Raw genomic sequence first — 17,438 nt, forward strand, 5'->3', positions numbered from 1 at the left:
GACTTTTACTGGGTCGGTAAAGAAGGACACGTTTTTAATAGTTCTCTATTTTTCAATGTAGAATGGATTTTGGGGATCTTGCCAGAGTTCTCGTTCCCGAAGGTGATGGCCTGTCCGTCGGTTATATAGTACAGCCTTTACATTATCCTGATTGAAGTCGAGGGCGAAGTAGCACAGCTTTTCCTTTATTTTATTCTTTGGGGTTGAGAGGAGGCACGGTGATAAGGACGGGGAGATTCTCTGGCCTTACATCGATATCACTCACCCAATTAACAATGGGGCAATGCAAAACTGTGACGACATGGAGAGGATCTTGCGTCGCACCTTCAAGAAGTTGAACTTCGTAAAGGTGTGTCGCCAAGATCATCTTCATGTCATCATAGTTTTGTATTGCCCAGTTGTGGGCCTTAAACTTCACAATAGCGACTTCGGGATTTCAATCGAGGTATGGCTTGCATCCTATCAATTATTTGGGATCTGCAAAGAAGGAGAGCGCCGGATAAATACAATCGAATCGACAAGAATGGACAATTTTACCAAGTACTCCAAGAGGATCAAAGGAATCGAAAAAGCACACTCTTCCAAAGAGACGAGAATCTTAACTTTAATGAAAATGTGTTTAACGAGTAGCTTCTAATAAGTTATGAGCTGAGCAAACTGAGCACAATGACAGACAGAAATGAAATAACAACAAAGCCTACTTTTTCGAGGACCTTGCCTTTTCAAAATATGATATTTTTTAAAATTTTATTATTATTTTTGTTTTACATTTTTATTGATTTAAACCAAAAAGAAAATATTTTGACATCCGCTTCCGATTTTCATAGAATTAAATTCGTAGTTCTGAAATAGTAAAAAATGGTAGATCGTTTGTTCCATAATATAAATCTCTTAAATTATTATATCCTCTGCAAGGGTAAAAATGTGTCTAAATTTACTTTATACTTCTACTTTACATTACTTTCTACACTTGTCGCAATTTTACATATAAAATTTCCTTAATTTTACTTTGAAAAGCGCTGAAGCGCCATCTTCCGGTGTTTTCTTAAAGCTCGATCAGAGCTTTTCAAGGTCAGGTATTTTTGAATAAACAAAATGCCAGAAGATGCCCTAACGACACTGCCAAAAGCGTTGAAAATGAGTCAAAAGTGGGCGCATCGCCCACCCAACTCGATGTCAATACTGTGATGTGCACGCAGCGTTTATTTGACGGCATATAAATTGAAAAATTCACATAAAAATGTGTAATTATTTGGCATATTTTCAATTTCCACAAAGGCGAAAAAGGGAAACTGCCGGCTGAAGGTGACACGCACACGGAGGTCGGCGGGAAATCCGTGATCCTGCTTCTGGGCGTGATTTCCGTGCACAAATTAGCACTTTTTCGCTGGCGTTTGCCGAGGGTGGCTGATAATCAGATTATACCCATTGCACAGGGGATGCTAATGTGTCGATATCGAGTTTCTGCCTGGCTAATTGCGGTTGTGTGGGGGCCAAAGCCAAGGGGCGGCAGCTCCATGGATTAGCCATCGAAGCGGACTTTAATCCATCTTGAACCTTAAGGGCAGTTCAAACTCACCTCTTCTCACCCATCCCACAAATTGGCGCCCAACGAGAAGCCCGGGGGCCGCCGTGTCCTGGCACAATTAAGCTCTAAATAACAACAGCGTTAAGAAGGCTTTAAGGCCCGATTTAGCCCACCACCCCCCAACCCCCGAGGACAGAACCCTTCAGAGGAACTCGAGGAAAAGTCACGTCTAATTACACACATCTTGGAGCAGCTTTTTGACCTGGTTGACTTGGTTGTTGTTGGTGGTCCGGACGGTTTTACCAAATTGGTTTTAAAAGCCACAGGGGGTGAGGCGTTGAGAGCGCGTGAGAACGTGAGCAATTATTACGGCGTAGTGGGGAGTACTCAAGATGTAGGGGACTGGGGCCATAATCCCTTTATAATCCACACAATGCTATTATATGCTAAAAATGACAAATAAGTGTCACGAATAAATACAAGAAATTGTGCTGCTGGAACGAGGCTGACAGTCGTCTGACAGACGCCCTTTTGTTAAACAAAACGCGTAAGAACAGACAAGTACACTTCTTTTCACTGAATGCCCACTTGAAAAATATAGATTCCTCATTTTAAAATCTATTTTATGCTCAGAAATAAAGCCAAATATTCTTCTTGTGGTTTATGATTCCCCTCTACAAGACTCGTATTTGTAATCAGTATTTAAATTTAATCATAATCATAACAAGTGTTCATTAAATGGGCACTTCCAAAATGTCGCTCGGGACATTTGCACACCTTTAAAGTTGAAAAAAAATTGTAAAACAATGGATTTTAATTTTAATTATGGGCTTTTCTTTTCACTCTTCCCAAGCTCTATTTTTTGTAAAAATCTTGTTTTTGTACCACTTTTAGTTTTTAAGATATCGTTAAAAAACTGCCGTATTCGCTCGGGACAAAAATAGAAGTGGATTTCGGGGAAGTTCATACAAGACCAGAAATTAGCGAATTCTGATGGAATATTTGAATGCGATTTTTTTTAGAATGTTGTCCAAACATGTCGCTATGAAATGGTTTTGGTTTTACTCAAAAATTGTTTGCCGTTTTTTTTTTATGCAGTTTCAACCACATTCGCTCGGGACATGTCGCTCGGGACATTTTTTCCGACTGTTTTGTAAAGCGGATTTCTTTACCTCTATCTCTCAATTGCTGGATGTTTTGCTTTTAACTTAATAGTTTAGCATGTGAATGAAGCATTCAGTACAGAAAAATGTCACATATTAGCATTCCTATAGGATAAATTAACAGCAGAAGACAGGTCCAAAAAATAACAAAAAATAGCCAAAAACTGATTTTTGCGTATATTGGTGGGGTTTGTCATAAAAATAATCAAACTATACTCCAAATTTGTAGTTAAGCTCAGTATCCAACTAATTAGAAACTAATATCGGGGCAAAATCATGTGGAAATATGTTTTATTCAAGTTTCAAGTTTTTTGGCTTGGTGGACTTTTTTTTGGAAGTGCCCAAATTTAAAAAAAAAATGTAGATTGACAAAAGATTAGATTGTTATTCAAGTTATTCATATCATCTTGATATGAATAAAGATTATTTTTATCTTATTTTACAATATTTGTTAAAAACATATTTGATGACATGATGATGAATCTTTTTGAATCATAAATTTGACATAAATTTATATTTTATTGAAATAAAATACGGTAGAATTGACTATATATCATATAAATTTCATTCGCTGCAATTAAGTAGTTTAGTGTGGAAGATTTAATCTACACATCAATTTTAATTTGAAACCATATCTCTGGATATTTTTTTGAGCGTGTGACGGCGTCACGCGTTACTTTTCGCCAAGGAAAATTTCAAATAATTGAATTTGAGGTCGGGAAGCGAGCGGGGAGGAGAAGTACAGTCTCCCCCGCTTACGGCTCTAACCAATCACGCACAAAGGCGAGGAATCGAGGTCTTGTGTGAATTAACAATTCCTTTCAATTAAGTGCGCAACCGCCAAAAAAAAAGAAGTTGTGCCCCCATAAAAAGGGAAGGGTGGGAAAACTGAAAACTGACGAACATAAAACGAAAGGGCAGCGATATTTTCGTTTCAATAAAAATCAGCAACCGAAGGACGCTGGAGCAGGATCCCCAGGATTCGGGGGGCAAATGAATACGTTGCATATGTGGAGGCGAGCTATGTACACTGTACATATAAATAAACGCCGACAGATAACAGACAGAAAAGGGGGCGGCCAGCGAAAAGGGCGGTTTAAGGGGGCGTGACTGGGTCTAAAAATCAGCAGCAACTGTAACAAGTTTCGTATTTCTTTTTACAGTTTCTTCGCTACAGTCAATCAGTTTTGCATGAGCGATTTCTTTACTCGTTTGCGCCAACTCCACAATTTACTCACACACACGCACACTGACTTTTCCCTTTAGATGTGTGCGTTTGGGGAATCTCCCCCATATCAACTTTTTTTAAAATAAAGTTAAAAAGAGTTTCCAGTACTCGATGATTTAGCAATGAATTCGCTTGCTTGCTGCTAAATATATTTTTTTCCACTACACAGAAAGAAATAACATAAAATTTTAAAAATAAAGTATACGTTTTATAATCCACTTTGTGAATAGAAATCTATCCACAAGACGTTTCTGATATATAAGTTTCAAGAGGTAATTAAAAATTACTGTTTTACTTGGACTCTTTCAATAAAAGGCCTGAATTAACTATGCTTCTCAGAAATCCTAAACTCTTTTGCCACCTATAACGCTTTCCCATTATTAACACCAATATCTATTGCCAATTTTGTGAAGTTTCTCCGGGCTATCTAAACTCCACTCTCGGATTGCTGAACCCTTTCTGTAATTAAAACCGAAGTTGAAACACACGCCCATTCGAACTCAGTATCCGTGAATATGCTGCTACACAACGTTTATTCAACTTGTGGCCATGTTTCCATTGTATCCAAAAACTCAGCTTGTCTTTGATTTTGTCTGAAGTTCAAATGTGAGCGACGTGATATTTGCTTAATTTTTCTCTCTTCCCTTCTACTTTTGCCCGGCCCTCGGGGGAATTTTGGGGAATTGGGTTTGCTCGAATAATTATTTGCCCATTTGAGGGTTGAAGTTTTGCCACGGATCAGGTAATTTGCACAGACAAAAGGCGATTACCACTAGACCAAAACAATTAGAATCGGAATCAATCGAAGCAAGACGGAAGCAACACCCCCACACTCACTGCAATCGGATATCAGGAAATATACCTCAGATACCTGAGGTCGAGCATCGAGCATCACGTTCCTTTTGTTCGCCAGTTGTTGAAGGGATTCAAAATCATCCGAAGGGCAACTTAGCCTGTTATAATGGCGGATCGAAGAGCTGTCAAGTCAGCATTAACGTCGAATTATTAGCTACACATAGATACATGTATCTGGTGCCATGAACATGAATAATATTTCTGGGCAATATTTTATCTTCGTAACAAAAACGTGTAAACGAACTATTTCAGAAAGAAAGTTATAAACATCTGATACCGAATTTAAACCTTGTAAAATTTTCTTAAAGGCATATTTTTATAATTTTACCCAAGTTTCATTTAAAGTTGGTTTTATAAAACTCCTTCACAAATATATTCTTATCGCACGTTAAGTATATTGTATTTAAAAAATGTTTGTCATCCTGCTTTTTATGAGCTGCTTTATTTTAATCTCATTTATGCCCTCTTCGTTTTTACATCCCACATTTGTTTGTTCGTCTATTTTATTATTGTAGGAAATTTTAAGATTCATTTCCTTCTACACACATAAAACCGAGACAAATCTCATGCACATATAAAGCAGAGCTCATCTGCCACACACGAAATATTCTCAAAATACATAATTTCATTATGTTTTTCCTGCTCGCTCCTCCTGCAATCGCCTGCAGCGCAAACTGTCAACACGGATTGCGCCCCTCCCATCCAATTTCCCGGCGCCCCTCTCCCTTTTCTTTGCCGGGGGCGTTGGCAGATAACGGTTTACTTTCTTAATCTCTGTACATAATTTTTGCGACTTCATGTTACGCAATGTCTGCCGGATTTTTTCTGTTTCGCCTCAGCGGAATAACATACGCTCTTTTTCTGCCCCCATCTAAGGTAACTTGGCTTACCCGAAAGCCTTAGCAATTTATTAATATGGTAAATGCGCCAACATTGGTTAAATTAAATATATTTTACTTAGTATTAGTATTTACTACTTTTAGGGCCGTTTTCTCGTCCGTTTGTTAAATTTAAAGTAGAATTAAAACAATGATTTCCCATACGGTTTCAAGGTTTTAACCCTACTTTAAATTTAACAGACGGACGAGAAAACGGCCCATAGTGTATTTAGCGGATATCTGAATTCTTGAACAAGAACTCTGGATTTCTAATGGTGTTACGGCAATTTACGAAAAACTAAATTAAAAAAAAGGAAACAAAACTAAATTCAAAATTATTTGGAAGCCTGTCTTTATGTTCAATGAAAAACGAAATACTTTACAATAACATTTATATTTTCCATTTCATTTAGGTATTTTTCAAGATATGTGTAGGTAGCTTTATTTAGTTTTAGAATATTATGAATGTTGTTTAACCAATCTATCACAAAGTTTTACTAAAAACAATATTAAAGTTGTATTTTATTTTGGTTATTTTTTATTTGAATTAAAAACAAAAAAGGAAGCTACCTTCGGCCAGCCGAAGCTTATATACCCTTGTAGATAAAGTAATGCTCACTCGGTGCAGTTCCAGGGATTCCAGATTCAGCGTTTCTATTTTAATTTTGTTTATACATAAGTAGTCGAGAATCAAAACGCCTACTTCCTACAAAGTTACAATGAATTTTCTTATATTTGTTTGAATATTCCTATGGGAGCCTTAAGATATAGTGGTCCGATACTACCTGCAATAGAAATAAGACTTTTGGAAAAGGTTCATCACGATAGCTTTAAAACTGAGGGACTAGTTCGCATAGAAACGGACAGACGGACATGGCTAGATAGACTCGGCTATTGGTGCTGATCAAGAATATATATACTTTACGTGGTCGGAAACGTCTCCTTCACTGCGTTGCAAACATCTGACTGAAATTATAATACCCTCTACAAGGGTATAAAAAGTATCGATGAAGTTGAAGCCTTACCACAATAGGCAAAGGTAACTGAAAAACAACTTTTATTATTAGTATATAAATTATAAATTTAGCATAGTCAACTTGTAAAGAGTATTTAATGGCTTTTCAGCAACAGCGTGGCCCTGAACGCCCTTATATTCATATTGTTTTTCCTGCTTGAATAACATCTGTACTCGGTGGCCTTGGGCCCTTATTTCCATTTCCATCGCCCACCTTGCTGCATATGTGGGCGACTACCTTTGGTTCTTTTATTTTCGAGACTGTCTGCAGGTGTCTTTCCTTGAAGTGACATCGTCTTGACATCGTCAAACTCAGTTCCCAAGAAAAGGTATTGTTTCTTTTTCCACTCTTGTGGACGCACTTGACCGAGAGGTAAAAGCCAAGAGATGGCTTTAAGGAAGTCTGGGCTAGCGCTTTCAATTACCAACTTAGCGCTGATTACTTATTCGTCAGCGTCATGTTCGGGGATTCAAGGAGCGGGTGGGTAGAGGATAAGTCGGCCCTCTGCTCCGCCCCAGGCCACAAGCATATTAGTCAAAAGGAGTTGACTCCTCCGCACTTTCACTCGACTCCCATTCCCACTCCGACTTGGCCTCCTCAACTTCTCGACTCGGCTTGGCCACTTAATCTCGCCTTTTTGGTATGCACGGACTGTATTCAAATGAATTCTGATTGAATTCATTGAAGCTCATCAGTAAGAAGCGATTTTTTTCTATATAAGACAGCAGATGAAGCTGGAGCAATGGCTGGAGTCCTGCTGCGACGACTGGGCCTTGGCACATCCTTCAGACATTTATTTTCAGTAATGGAAAAAATGTGTTCTGCAATTTCGCTCATTTTTATACATAAATTTGCCCGGCAAACCCACGAGTGAAGCGGTACGGTCCAAGCCAAAGAGAAAAAGAAATGCGGGAAATATAATGCTAAAAAGTAAAGTAAATAAAGGATAATGCAGCAAGGATATAAATTACATAAAGCAGCGCGAGATGACTAACTGTGGCAGGCCAGAGCCGGTCCACGACAACGGAACGTGGCCAGCATTAGCTGTTCAAACAAAGCTTTGGAGGGGTCTTCCTGGGGAGGATTGCTATTGAAGAGGGGGGTCACTGCACAGAGAAGAAATTTGATAACTTATTTGGTTGCCAGAGAGTAATCACGCATGCAGATTGCCAATATACAATTTTTGCAAAATTGTATCTTAAAGTATTCAACGAATAAAAAGAAACCCTTGAAATATTGTGTTGCATACTTTCAGACAGTTTTTAAAAATGATTTAAAAGCAATAGTTTATTTTGGTGACACCTTTGAATCACCTTTGAATACATTTGAATCAAACCAAAATCGTTGAGAGTTTTAAAAGCATACAAATAAAATTTTTTTAAAAATATTTCTTTTTTTCTCTGTGTGGCAACGGAAGCCAAGGCGGCGCATTAGAAAATGGCGCGCACAGGAAACGGAAGTGGAAGTATTTTTAATGATTGGTAAATTTTTTGACGGCTCCTCCCTTGGCTCCCTGCCCCCTTCCTCCACCGTCAGGCGCCCTCCATCTTCGCGCTTTTCGCGTCTGTCCCAAAACGCATCGAAATCATGGAGAAAGACGTGGTGGTGGAGGCGGGCCGAATCGTCCTCGTCTAATATTCCTTTGTGCGGCCGTTATTATTGATGGAAATGCAAATTGGATTTTCAAATTTACTTCCCTGTTTGCTCTGCCAATCGACACACAAAAGTGTCGGTGAGCGAAAAAAGCTGGGTGCAAAAGAGCTAGAGATTCGTTGGGGATTCCTCACTTTTACTCGGGATTTATGGAAAATTATCAAGGACAGGAAAAATGTTGCATTTATCATTGAGACTTGGTAATCGGAGAGAATTTCTTATAAGCTGTAAATGGAAAAGTTATTTTAAAACAGTTTTACAGAAGCTATAATTCAGCTAAGGCCCTGATGAATTCTTAAGCCTGAACAAATATACCTGCTTTAAGATTGAGCAATTTTAAAGATATATGTAACTATAGATAAGTTTCTTTTATATTAATGGAAAATATTATTTGGAATTACAATTTTGCCCAGTTAGTTTTCCTCTGGCATCAGTCGAAATCATTATTTCTCTTCTGGCTATTGTTTTCACCTAATTTCCAACATCGCCATCATATCCTCCATCCACTCTTTTCCAGCCTGTCGCTTCTCGATTCCACTTGCTAGTCGCTTGCACTTTACTTCAAAGTAATTAACGCCGATCCAAAACAGACACCAATTTGCATAGCTGACCCTCGTTCTTTAGCCCCATAGCCACCCACCAAGCAACCCTCTTTCGGATAAGGGAACCTATTACTCAAGACGTTCAAACACACACTGATGCGATGAAGGGGGTGCTGTGGGGAGGAAAAAAAGTAAAACAAAAACTTGCAGCTTCTGAAAACAAAACCTCTTGAATTTTAATTAAACGTTTTTATGCAAGAATCCCCAATGCTGGCGCCTCTGCTCCCCCTTGCAGCCCCCTTTTCGCCACCCCTTTTTTGATTCATTCGGGTTGGTTCTACTGGTGCATTTGAATTTTTGCCCTTGCCTTCGGATTTGTTCTTGTTGTATTTTAGTGTATAAGCGATTGCATTTGCGAATATTTTTCTGGCAGCTGCTAAAAACTTAAAGAAGGCGCAGAGGGACTTTCGGCTGATGAAGAACCAGAAGGAGGCGAAATGAAATTGCAGGGTTAAAACTGCCATTGACTGCACTCTGTAATTCAATTATCGACTCTTGGCAGTAAAAAGTGTTAATTATTAGTTTCCTTTACTGCTCTCTCTCAAGGAAAAACAGAAAGAGAGAGAGAGAGAGGGGAGGAGAAAAGGAGACAAATATTCCAGCTAATGAAGACGTCGGTTGGAGTCAACTAAAGGGACCAAGGCGAAAAGGAAACGGAAGTGAAAAGAATGTGTTGATGGCCAGTCAGCAGCTCAGTCTATAAAAAGTTTTCGGGGGATCAAGGTTTGTTTGAAATCGTGTTATACTAGAGATTATTAAAGCCAAAATATATTATATTAAATATTATATAATAGGTATTTTTATAAGAAATACTGATACAGATTATTTTGTTCTCTGCACTCAAAAAAAAAAACAGACCGAAATCGCCATTAATATCAAGAAATTCGCAATGAATTTCAGTCGATGGCGATTTACCGTATTTTTTAGAAAAAAATTTTCTAAAATGAAGAAAAATTTACCATATTTTTTATGGCGACTTTCTAGATTCTAGGAAGGGCTGAAGTAAATTTTTTCTTAATTTAATGGCGAAATCGCCATTAAGTTGAGAAAAATTTGGAGAGCAAACTAGGAAAAAACACCATTAATTTAAGAAAAAAAATCATTTTTCTAAATTTTAGAAAGTTTTTTCATAAAATTCTGTTTCTATGGTCTTTTTTCCTAGATTCAAGAAAACAATTTGTAAAATTCAGAAAATTTTCTAAAATTAAGAAAAAATTTCATTTTATGGCGATTTTTTAAAATTTAGGAAACAAATTTTTTTGAGTGTGCTTATTTATGACAAAACGATATTTTGGATTCTCAATAATATATAAAAAATGTACGTAAATAAGTATGAGTAGTTATTTTTTTTTCTTAATAAATGGGGCAGGAACTGAAAGATATATTCTAGTTGGGACACTAGTAATATCGGAACACCTATTCCCCCGAGCTACGCCCATGAACTCTTGGCACTTTGGCTTTGATGACACTCGCAGACGCCGCGCGGAGCTAACCACTTGATCTGGCCTCCGCTGGCAGATCCCTAGAGTGTCGCGGCGCCTTGGATAATTGATATTAGTTTAATCATAATTCTGTCAAGTCAACTTGAGTGCTTGAGAGCTAATTAAAGGCCCAGAGAAACAGAGTGAGTAAGGTTACCAGCTTCTTTGAAGATCAGGTAATGCAAAGTGTGCACTAATTGATTGGCTCGAAACTGTCTAATGACTCGAAACAGAGAATATGGAATTACATTTTATTAACAGGTGAGTAAAATAAAATATTCATTTTATTCCTATTTATTTGTAGCTTTTGACTATTAATATTTAGAAATTATAATGAAGAATGCAATTTTATAGAACCCATATTTACATTTGTAAATTACTGAAAATTTCCTTTCCAAAAAGCTTTTAATCACAACCTGCTAAAGCATATGACATAAATAACCTTAATGAACCTAATCAGCAGTTGAAACTGAAAACATCTACATTCTGTGATTGAAACATTTCTCGCACTCATTAGGAGTCTGTTCCCAGAAATATCCGATTATTCTAATTAACAGCTGAAAGCTAAAACCTGTGCATTCTGTGATTCAAACATATCCGTGGAGCCATCTCTCATTAGGAGTCTTTCCTCAAAAATCTCAGATTTCTGGCCAAAATCAGGTCGCAAAATTCGATTGTGTTCAGCCCGAATTTCCATGACCTTTTTCCGATTGGCTGCACCAGTTTGGGCCAGCTCTTGTTGCAGTTTTTGCCTGCTAGCACGCGGATTGATGATTGAGCAGCCAGCCCGGTCGCCTGAATGCCACATTCCACGGGTCCATGGATAAGCTTGGATTGCTACTTCCGCCATGGCAATTGACCCGGGGGAAAGGGTTTCTGGGGGCCTGGGTTCAAATTGAATGCAGTGGAACGCAGGGGAGGGGCAACGGGGACCAGAAGGGCATCAGATTGCAGCATCTACCGCGCGTTGCATAATTTATGGCGCCCCGTGTGGCCCCGACTCCTTCATTTTTTTGCTACTCTTTTTTTTTGCCGGTTTTAGCTGTTGTTGGAGCTTCGAATTTGTATGTTGCCTTTGACACCAGCTAAAGGGGTTACGTGTCCACCACTTTAGAGGCATCCTGCCCAGACTCCGGCCTCCTGCCCAGCCTCAAAAATCCTTCGCCGCTCGTGTCTGCGTCTGTTTTCGAACTTTGCAGTTTTTTCGTGCCTGGGAGTTTTACAGTTTTCGGGGGCTTTCCCGAACTCTTCGGCATGGCCATCTCCCATTGCTTTGGCCGTTTTTCAAATGTCTGCGCCATGTGCATGCGAAATTTCCCAATGGAACCCTAAGGAGGGGTGAGCCACACACAAGCACACACACACAGTCGCACACGTTTTGGCCAGCAGACAGCGCGATAACCTGTGCTAATGAAGTGTGATGTTGGCCAAAATGCGATTCTCTTTGGCGCTTCTTTGTGACTATTTCAATTCCCGAATGCGTGATGAATACTAATTACATAGTGGACAAATGCTGGCTCCTAAAAGTATTTATTCATACTTCCATAATTGTTAAAGTGCTTTAGGAATTCTAAAAAAAAACAACCATTACCCATTTACTTATGTATCAATTTATATTGTGACTACATATTTTATAAAAAAAATATTAATATTTTTTATAGATCTAGGTTTAATTTATATTTACTTATACTTTCCATACGCAATATGAATTTGAATTATTTGGGCAATAAATATTTATGAAATATAAATGAACAACAAAGTTAATTTTCATATGAAATTTTGTTTACTGTGACGAAAAATATATAGGGGAGAGGTCTGTAGGTTGAGACACCTTTTGTTTTTAGTCTCCCATTTGGACATTCGCTTTTGAAACTTCACGTGTTAAGTACCGATCGAAAGCTTAGTCTTTTAGCTGTAAAATAAAGCAAAAAAAAATTTTTTTTCCCTTGGGAAAACTAAAAAATAATTTTTTTTGAAAAGTGCCAAAAAATGACAATTTGAAAAAGAGGTCTGTAGGTTGAGACACTTTTTAAAGTCAATAATACTCACACAAAATGTACTCCAAACTATAAGGAACTATTTATTTATGTTAATTTAATCAATTTTAGTTCGTCCTAAATTATTTCCCATCCATTTTTTAAGAACTTCGAACAAATAACAATTAAAATCAAAAGGGTCTTTGAACATTCACTTGTCCCCTAATATCAAAGAAATGTGCTAGGCAGAAAGCGACCTCTGTTGGCCTAAGGCCTTTTTGTATGAAAAACGGGTGTCTCAACTTACACAAAATGGGATGTTTCGGGAAAAAATTAATAACTTTTGTTCTGACTGTCACATTAAGCTGATTCTTTTTTTAATTAGTTAACAGTTAATATACTAATGTTTTAAATCTCTTTCCAAGTTAATTTAAGGACGTTATTAATTTTAAATGGAATTTTGAAAAAAGTAGACAAAAACTTTTTTGGTGCAAAATGGTACACGACTCTCACAGCTTAAATCTGTCTAGAGCCTGGCTTATAATGTTTTCCCCAAAAATTTTGTCACTAAAAAGGACTACAAAAAAAAAAGAAAAATAAAAAAAAATTTTTTAGTGGAAAAGTTTTGAGAAAATTGAGTGTCTCAACCTACAGACCTCTCCCCTATGTTTAAATTATTAAAAGACAAACAAAACTATTAAATATATTTTCTTTTGTATTCTTATAAATATTATAAACCTTTTTTATTTCTAGCTTTTTATTTGAGTCATATTTTGAGGGGGGATTGTTTACTCAGTTCGAGGACGCAATGTCTTTCTTTTGCCTTCGGTTGCCTTACTTTTTTTTAACATTTTGAGTGCTTTCAAAGTGCAAATTTATCAATCATACGACACGTATGCCGACATTGTGCTTGTGTGTGTGTGCATAATAAACTGATTTCAATGGCTGCCAGTCCTTGTGCATTAATTTATCCAATATTCAGCTTACCGCTCCCGCTTCCTGTTGTGTGAAATATAATTTTTAATTTTTTTCCCATTTTTTTCCGTATATTTATAAAATAAAATTCACATCACGCTGATGGTGATGCGTTGTTGATGTTGTTGCTGCTGCTTTTGTGGCTGCCGCTGTGTAACATTTAAAATATGCACAGTAACTAAAAGTATTTTTCACACAAATTGAGTTTGCGCCATCCCCGTGCCACGCCCACCAGACCCATGGCCACCCGCCTCCCGATGGGCAATGGCAAAAGTCGCCTGCGCCGTCGTTGATGCTTTGGAATTGCCAATTTTGCTGCCAGTCAACGGACGCAGCGGCAGCAGCATCAGCAGCCCTTGATGCTTGATGTTGCTGCTGTTTGCCGTTTGCTGTTTGGTGCTGCTGCCACTGGCGACATGGAAAATTTGCTGCCATCACCAGGCGTCACTCAGTCAGGCTGTAAAGGCAACAAGGCAACAAAAACAGAAACAGGAGCAACACAAAGAGCCATCCCGGCATCCAGCCATCCAGCCACCGAGGTGGTGGCATAATTTAATAGAGTCGGTAATATCAATAAATTTTAAAAGCCTTTTAATGCGCATCGATAAAAATAAAGCAGACGCATCTTCAGCGGCATAATTATCCCAGAAATGAGCGGCTCAAACCGGAGTTGTCGTTTGGTTTTTGGCGGCCATGGAACACATAAATTATCCAACCATCTGATGGCGGCGGACTGCAAGACCAAATTCAATTATGCAAATCGCATGTGAGAAATTCAATTGAAATACGATAATTTCACTGGGACTGAGGGCAGTGGGATGGGGCACCAGCTTTAAGTTACTGAATGTTTTACAAGCGTATTATGTCCCCGCGAAATCTGCTCAACAGCTGAAAAGCTGAACAGCTCGAAAACTCCGCGGCACACAGGCTCCCCATGGAAATTTGCGCACAAAAGCCAAGAAAGCGAAGAAAAATGCTATAATAAGTGGCAGAGCGGAGCGATAAAAAGTGTGGAAAGCTGTCGTTCATATGCAACAGAAAACAATGCAACAATGCAGCCCAGCTTCACCAGCACCACCCAGAACCACCATCCCTACCGCAACCACCAAAGACAATGTGCAGTATCCCCTCGGTTTGGTGGTGCAAGGTGGTGACGGCGGGGATCCCGGGCAGACTGAAATGCAACCAACGAAAATTCATGGCATTAGGGGAATGCCAAACGAGCTGGGCAACATAGCAACAGAATCAACTAAAAAGGAGTCGGGTATTTAGAGAGATTACATCGCAAACAGAAGTCGACATGAAGATATCCAGCAGGTTCTCTTATAATAAAAAATTTTATTTTTATGTAAAGAAGTCTATAAAATAATATGCACACAAAAAAACGCGCCAGGATGAAATCGATATGGGCATTTGAACGCATGTCGTTTATACCATGCAATACTGGTAAAAGTGTTATTAAATAATATCGCCTCTCTTTCGGAGATTCTTTGACTTCGTAAAAGAGAGTAAGAAGCAATATGGCGACTTAAATAACGTTAGTCGGAGCGAGATTGGGAGAAGGAAAAACACATTCGAAATAGCCAAAATTTATGATACAACTTGATCATCGTTTCATATCAAATTTTTTTTTGGGTGTAGGAAGTAAAAAATACAATATTATCATTTTTGGAATTGGACCGACACTCTGATACAGATAAATAACAAATCTCTAGACAACAACAGACAGCCTTTAAGGCTGTACAAACTCCTGCTTTCAGCTAAAAATCCGAAGTAAGTAGATCCTCCCTAAGCTGGCTTTCTCATCCAATATACCCGCCGCTTTCCACCAACGAACTCCAACCGATTCCCATTAGACTGGGGATATATAAGTACATGTATATATATATACGTGTGGATCTGTCCTGACTGCCTTAGTTGTTGACGATTTGGTAACTGCAGCAGTTAGCTGCTCCCTCTCCACTTTCTGCTCTGTTCTGGCTCAAAATGCAACTCGGGTTGGCTGGCAAGTGCCTTTGGCTTATAAAATATTTAAACGTTTTTGCGGCTTTGGCCGCAACATATTTGCACTTTGGGGCCACGGGCTGCTGTTCGACTGTTCGTCCCTTTTCTTTTCGCTTTTTTCTTTATCTTTTCTTGGCGAAAGCCAAAGGAAAAAGTCGGAGTTGAGTTCAAGTTGCGCCCGGATGCATGCTATTAATATTGTGCGACAGCTGGCGGACTGCTTAAATATTTACTCAATACGCAGGACAAGAACTAAAAAACCACGGCTTGTCAGTTAACCCAAGGAGCCCCCGGAACCCAGCGATATGCTAATACGGTTATGGTTACTGGTTACTGCCGCTGCTCCTGCTCCTGCTCCTCTTACTGCTCCTGCGGCTTCTATTCTTTGCGGTTGTCCTGGAGAGGAAATTTCATTATGCCAATTACTTGCATCAAAGCTGCTTGGATAATTGACTTTGCTTAGCCTCGTCGATCCCCGGCGACCTCCCTTCGCTTGGCTTGGTTTGGGTTTGCATAAGACGCCTTTTCCACATTAGCTGTCCGTGTCTCTCTCCCTGTGTGTGTGTGTGTGTGTGTGCCGAGGTCCTTTCCACTCTCCTGCAGCATAAAATAATTAAACTTAATTGACAGTTTTTCGACATCACCTTTGTCGCTTTAGTGTGACAAGTCAAGAGACTTTCCACCTCCACCCCTCCTCCTAACGAGCTTAACTTTTTAGCAGCAAGTGCCTGCTTAGTTTTTACGGCTGAAAGTAACTAGCACTACTACTAGCCGGCAGTTAGCTGCTTTTAGTTAAGTTTAATTCTCGCAGGCGGAATAAAATACATTTTAATCAGATAAAGGATAAGGTAAAAATACCAAAACCCTGCTGGCAAATGAAAAAGTATGAGTCCTTAGTCACTGGTTCACTTTTGTTAGCAAAAAAAAAACAACTATTTTCAGCAGAGTAAAAAGAAACATGAACCAAATAAGACAAGACCCTATAAAATTAAGAAATGGAAATTATTACCTAATTAAAAATATTTAATTTATTTTAATATAATTTTGATATATTTAACTTTTTTTTATTTTATATTGGGTTTCTTAAAATTGCATCAAAGTATCCTTCACTGACAAATCAGAGTTTTTGTATGTAATTTCTTTTTTCCCTCGGCATTTAGAAATAAACTCCTAAAAAAAGTTCAAAAACTCGCCAAATTTAAAATTATACATTTTTTCCCCACCCCTTTTAAGTTCCAGCAGTCGAAATGAAGTTCTATCCCGATGCGGACGTCTGGTTCTTTGTGGACAAGCCCAGCTGCATGACCAGCTACCAAAAGTACCCGCCCAAGCACAGCTGGAAGATTCGAGACCAGACCATCGCGCGGGAGATGTACTACTGGCGAGACATCGAGGGCGTGAAGAAGACGGAGATCAAGCTCAAGGATCTGTACTTTACCAACTGGCCCAAGAGTCGCATTCGACCGCAGGCCTGTTTGGGCCTTCTCTATGCCACCGGCAATCGATTCATCCGCCTAACCAAGGCACCTCCAGCCGGATTTAAATGCGCCCCGATGCCCGTAAATTTGGCGACCGCTCGCATGGTCAAAGGTAAGTTTATACGTAATATATTATTTTATATTTTTAAAATAATTTTTAATTATTAAGAAAAAAATATTTAAGGTTCTTCTTAATCTAACGACTTCAGGTTAATACGAATTTAGTACAAATTTTATTTTTTAATTTATTTTCAGTGGAGCTTCGCAAGAAGGCCAAGCGTGATAGATTGGCAGCAAAGAAGGCTAAAAAGGAAGCGAAGAAGGCCAAGAAGGCCGCCAAGAAGGGCAAAGGAAAGGGCGGCAAAGGCGGCAAGGACGATCTGAAGCCGAAGGTCATTAGAACATATGAAGATGCGGAAAAAGCATAATAATGAAAATTATTAGAAAATCAAAGTGTTAACTTTAGAAAGTGTTTTTCAAAAGTAAATAGATAAAAATAATAATTAAATTTTTGTTGACAAAAATTTATGAAAAGAACCAGATCATATTTTTAAGATCGATGCCCTAAATTTGAAGTCGGTGCATTCTTTAGTTGGCTTGT

The 17,438-nt window shown here is 38.6% G+C and overlaps 1 protein-coding gene and 1 long non-coding RNA gene across 2 annotated transcripts; one reads left to right on the top strand and one right to left on the bottom strand.

Annotated features, from left to right (window-relative positions):
- Nucleotide 1: 1 nt before the first annotated feature.
- Nucleotides 2-672, bottom strand: LOC138912356 (uncharacterized). The gene is made up of 3 exons (XR_011417884.1): nt 538-672; nt 266-477; nt 2-195 (listed from the first exon to the last, which is right to left on the bottom strand). It is a non-coding gene; the product is annotated as an uncharacterized lncRNA (long non-coding RNA).
- Nucleotides 673-16,481: 15,809 nt separating this feature from the next.
- On the top strand, nt 16,482-17,313 carry LOC108055939 (uncharacterized). Its single transcript, XM_017139519.3, has 2 exons — nt 16,482-16,949; nt 17,093-17,313. Exons 1-2 carry the CDS (start codon nt 16,607-16,609, stop codon nt 17,263-17,265), a joined length of 516 nt encoding a protein of 171 aa, XP_016995008.1. The 5' UTR covers nt 16,482-16,606; the 3' UTR covers nt 17,266-17,313.
- Nucleotides 17,314-17,438: the final 125 nt, after the last annotated feature.

Source organism: Drosophila takahashii, chromosome 2R (genome assembly GCF_030179915.1).
Source record: "Drosophila takahashii strain IR98-3 E-12201 chromosome 2R, DtakHiC1v2, whole genome shotgun sequence".
In the NCBI taxonomy this organism is placed as follows: domain Eukaryota; kingdom Metazoa; phylum Arthropoda; class Insecta; order Diptera; family Drosophilidae; genus Drosophila; species Drosophila takahashii.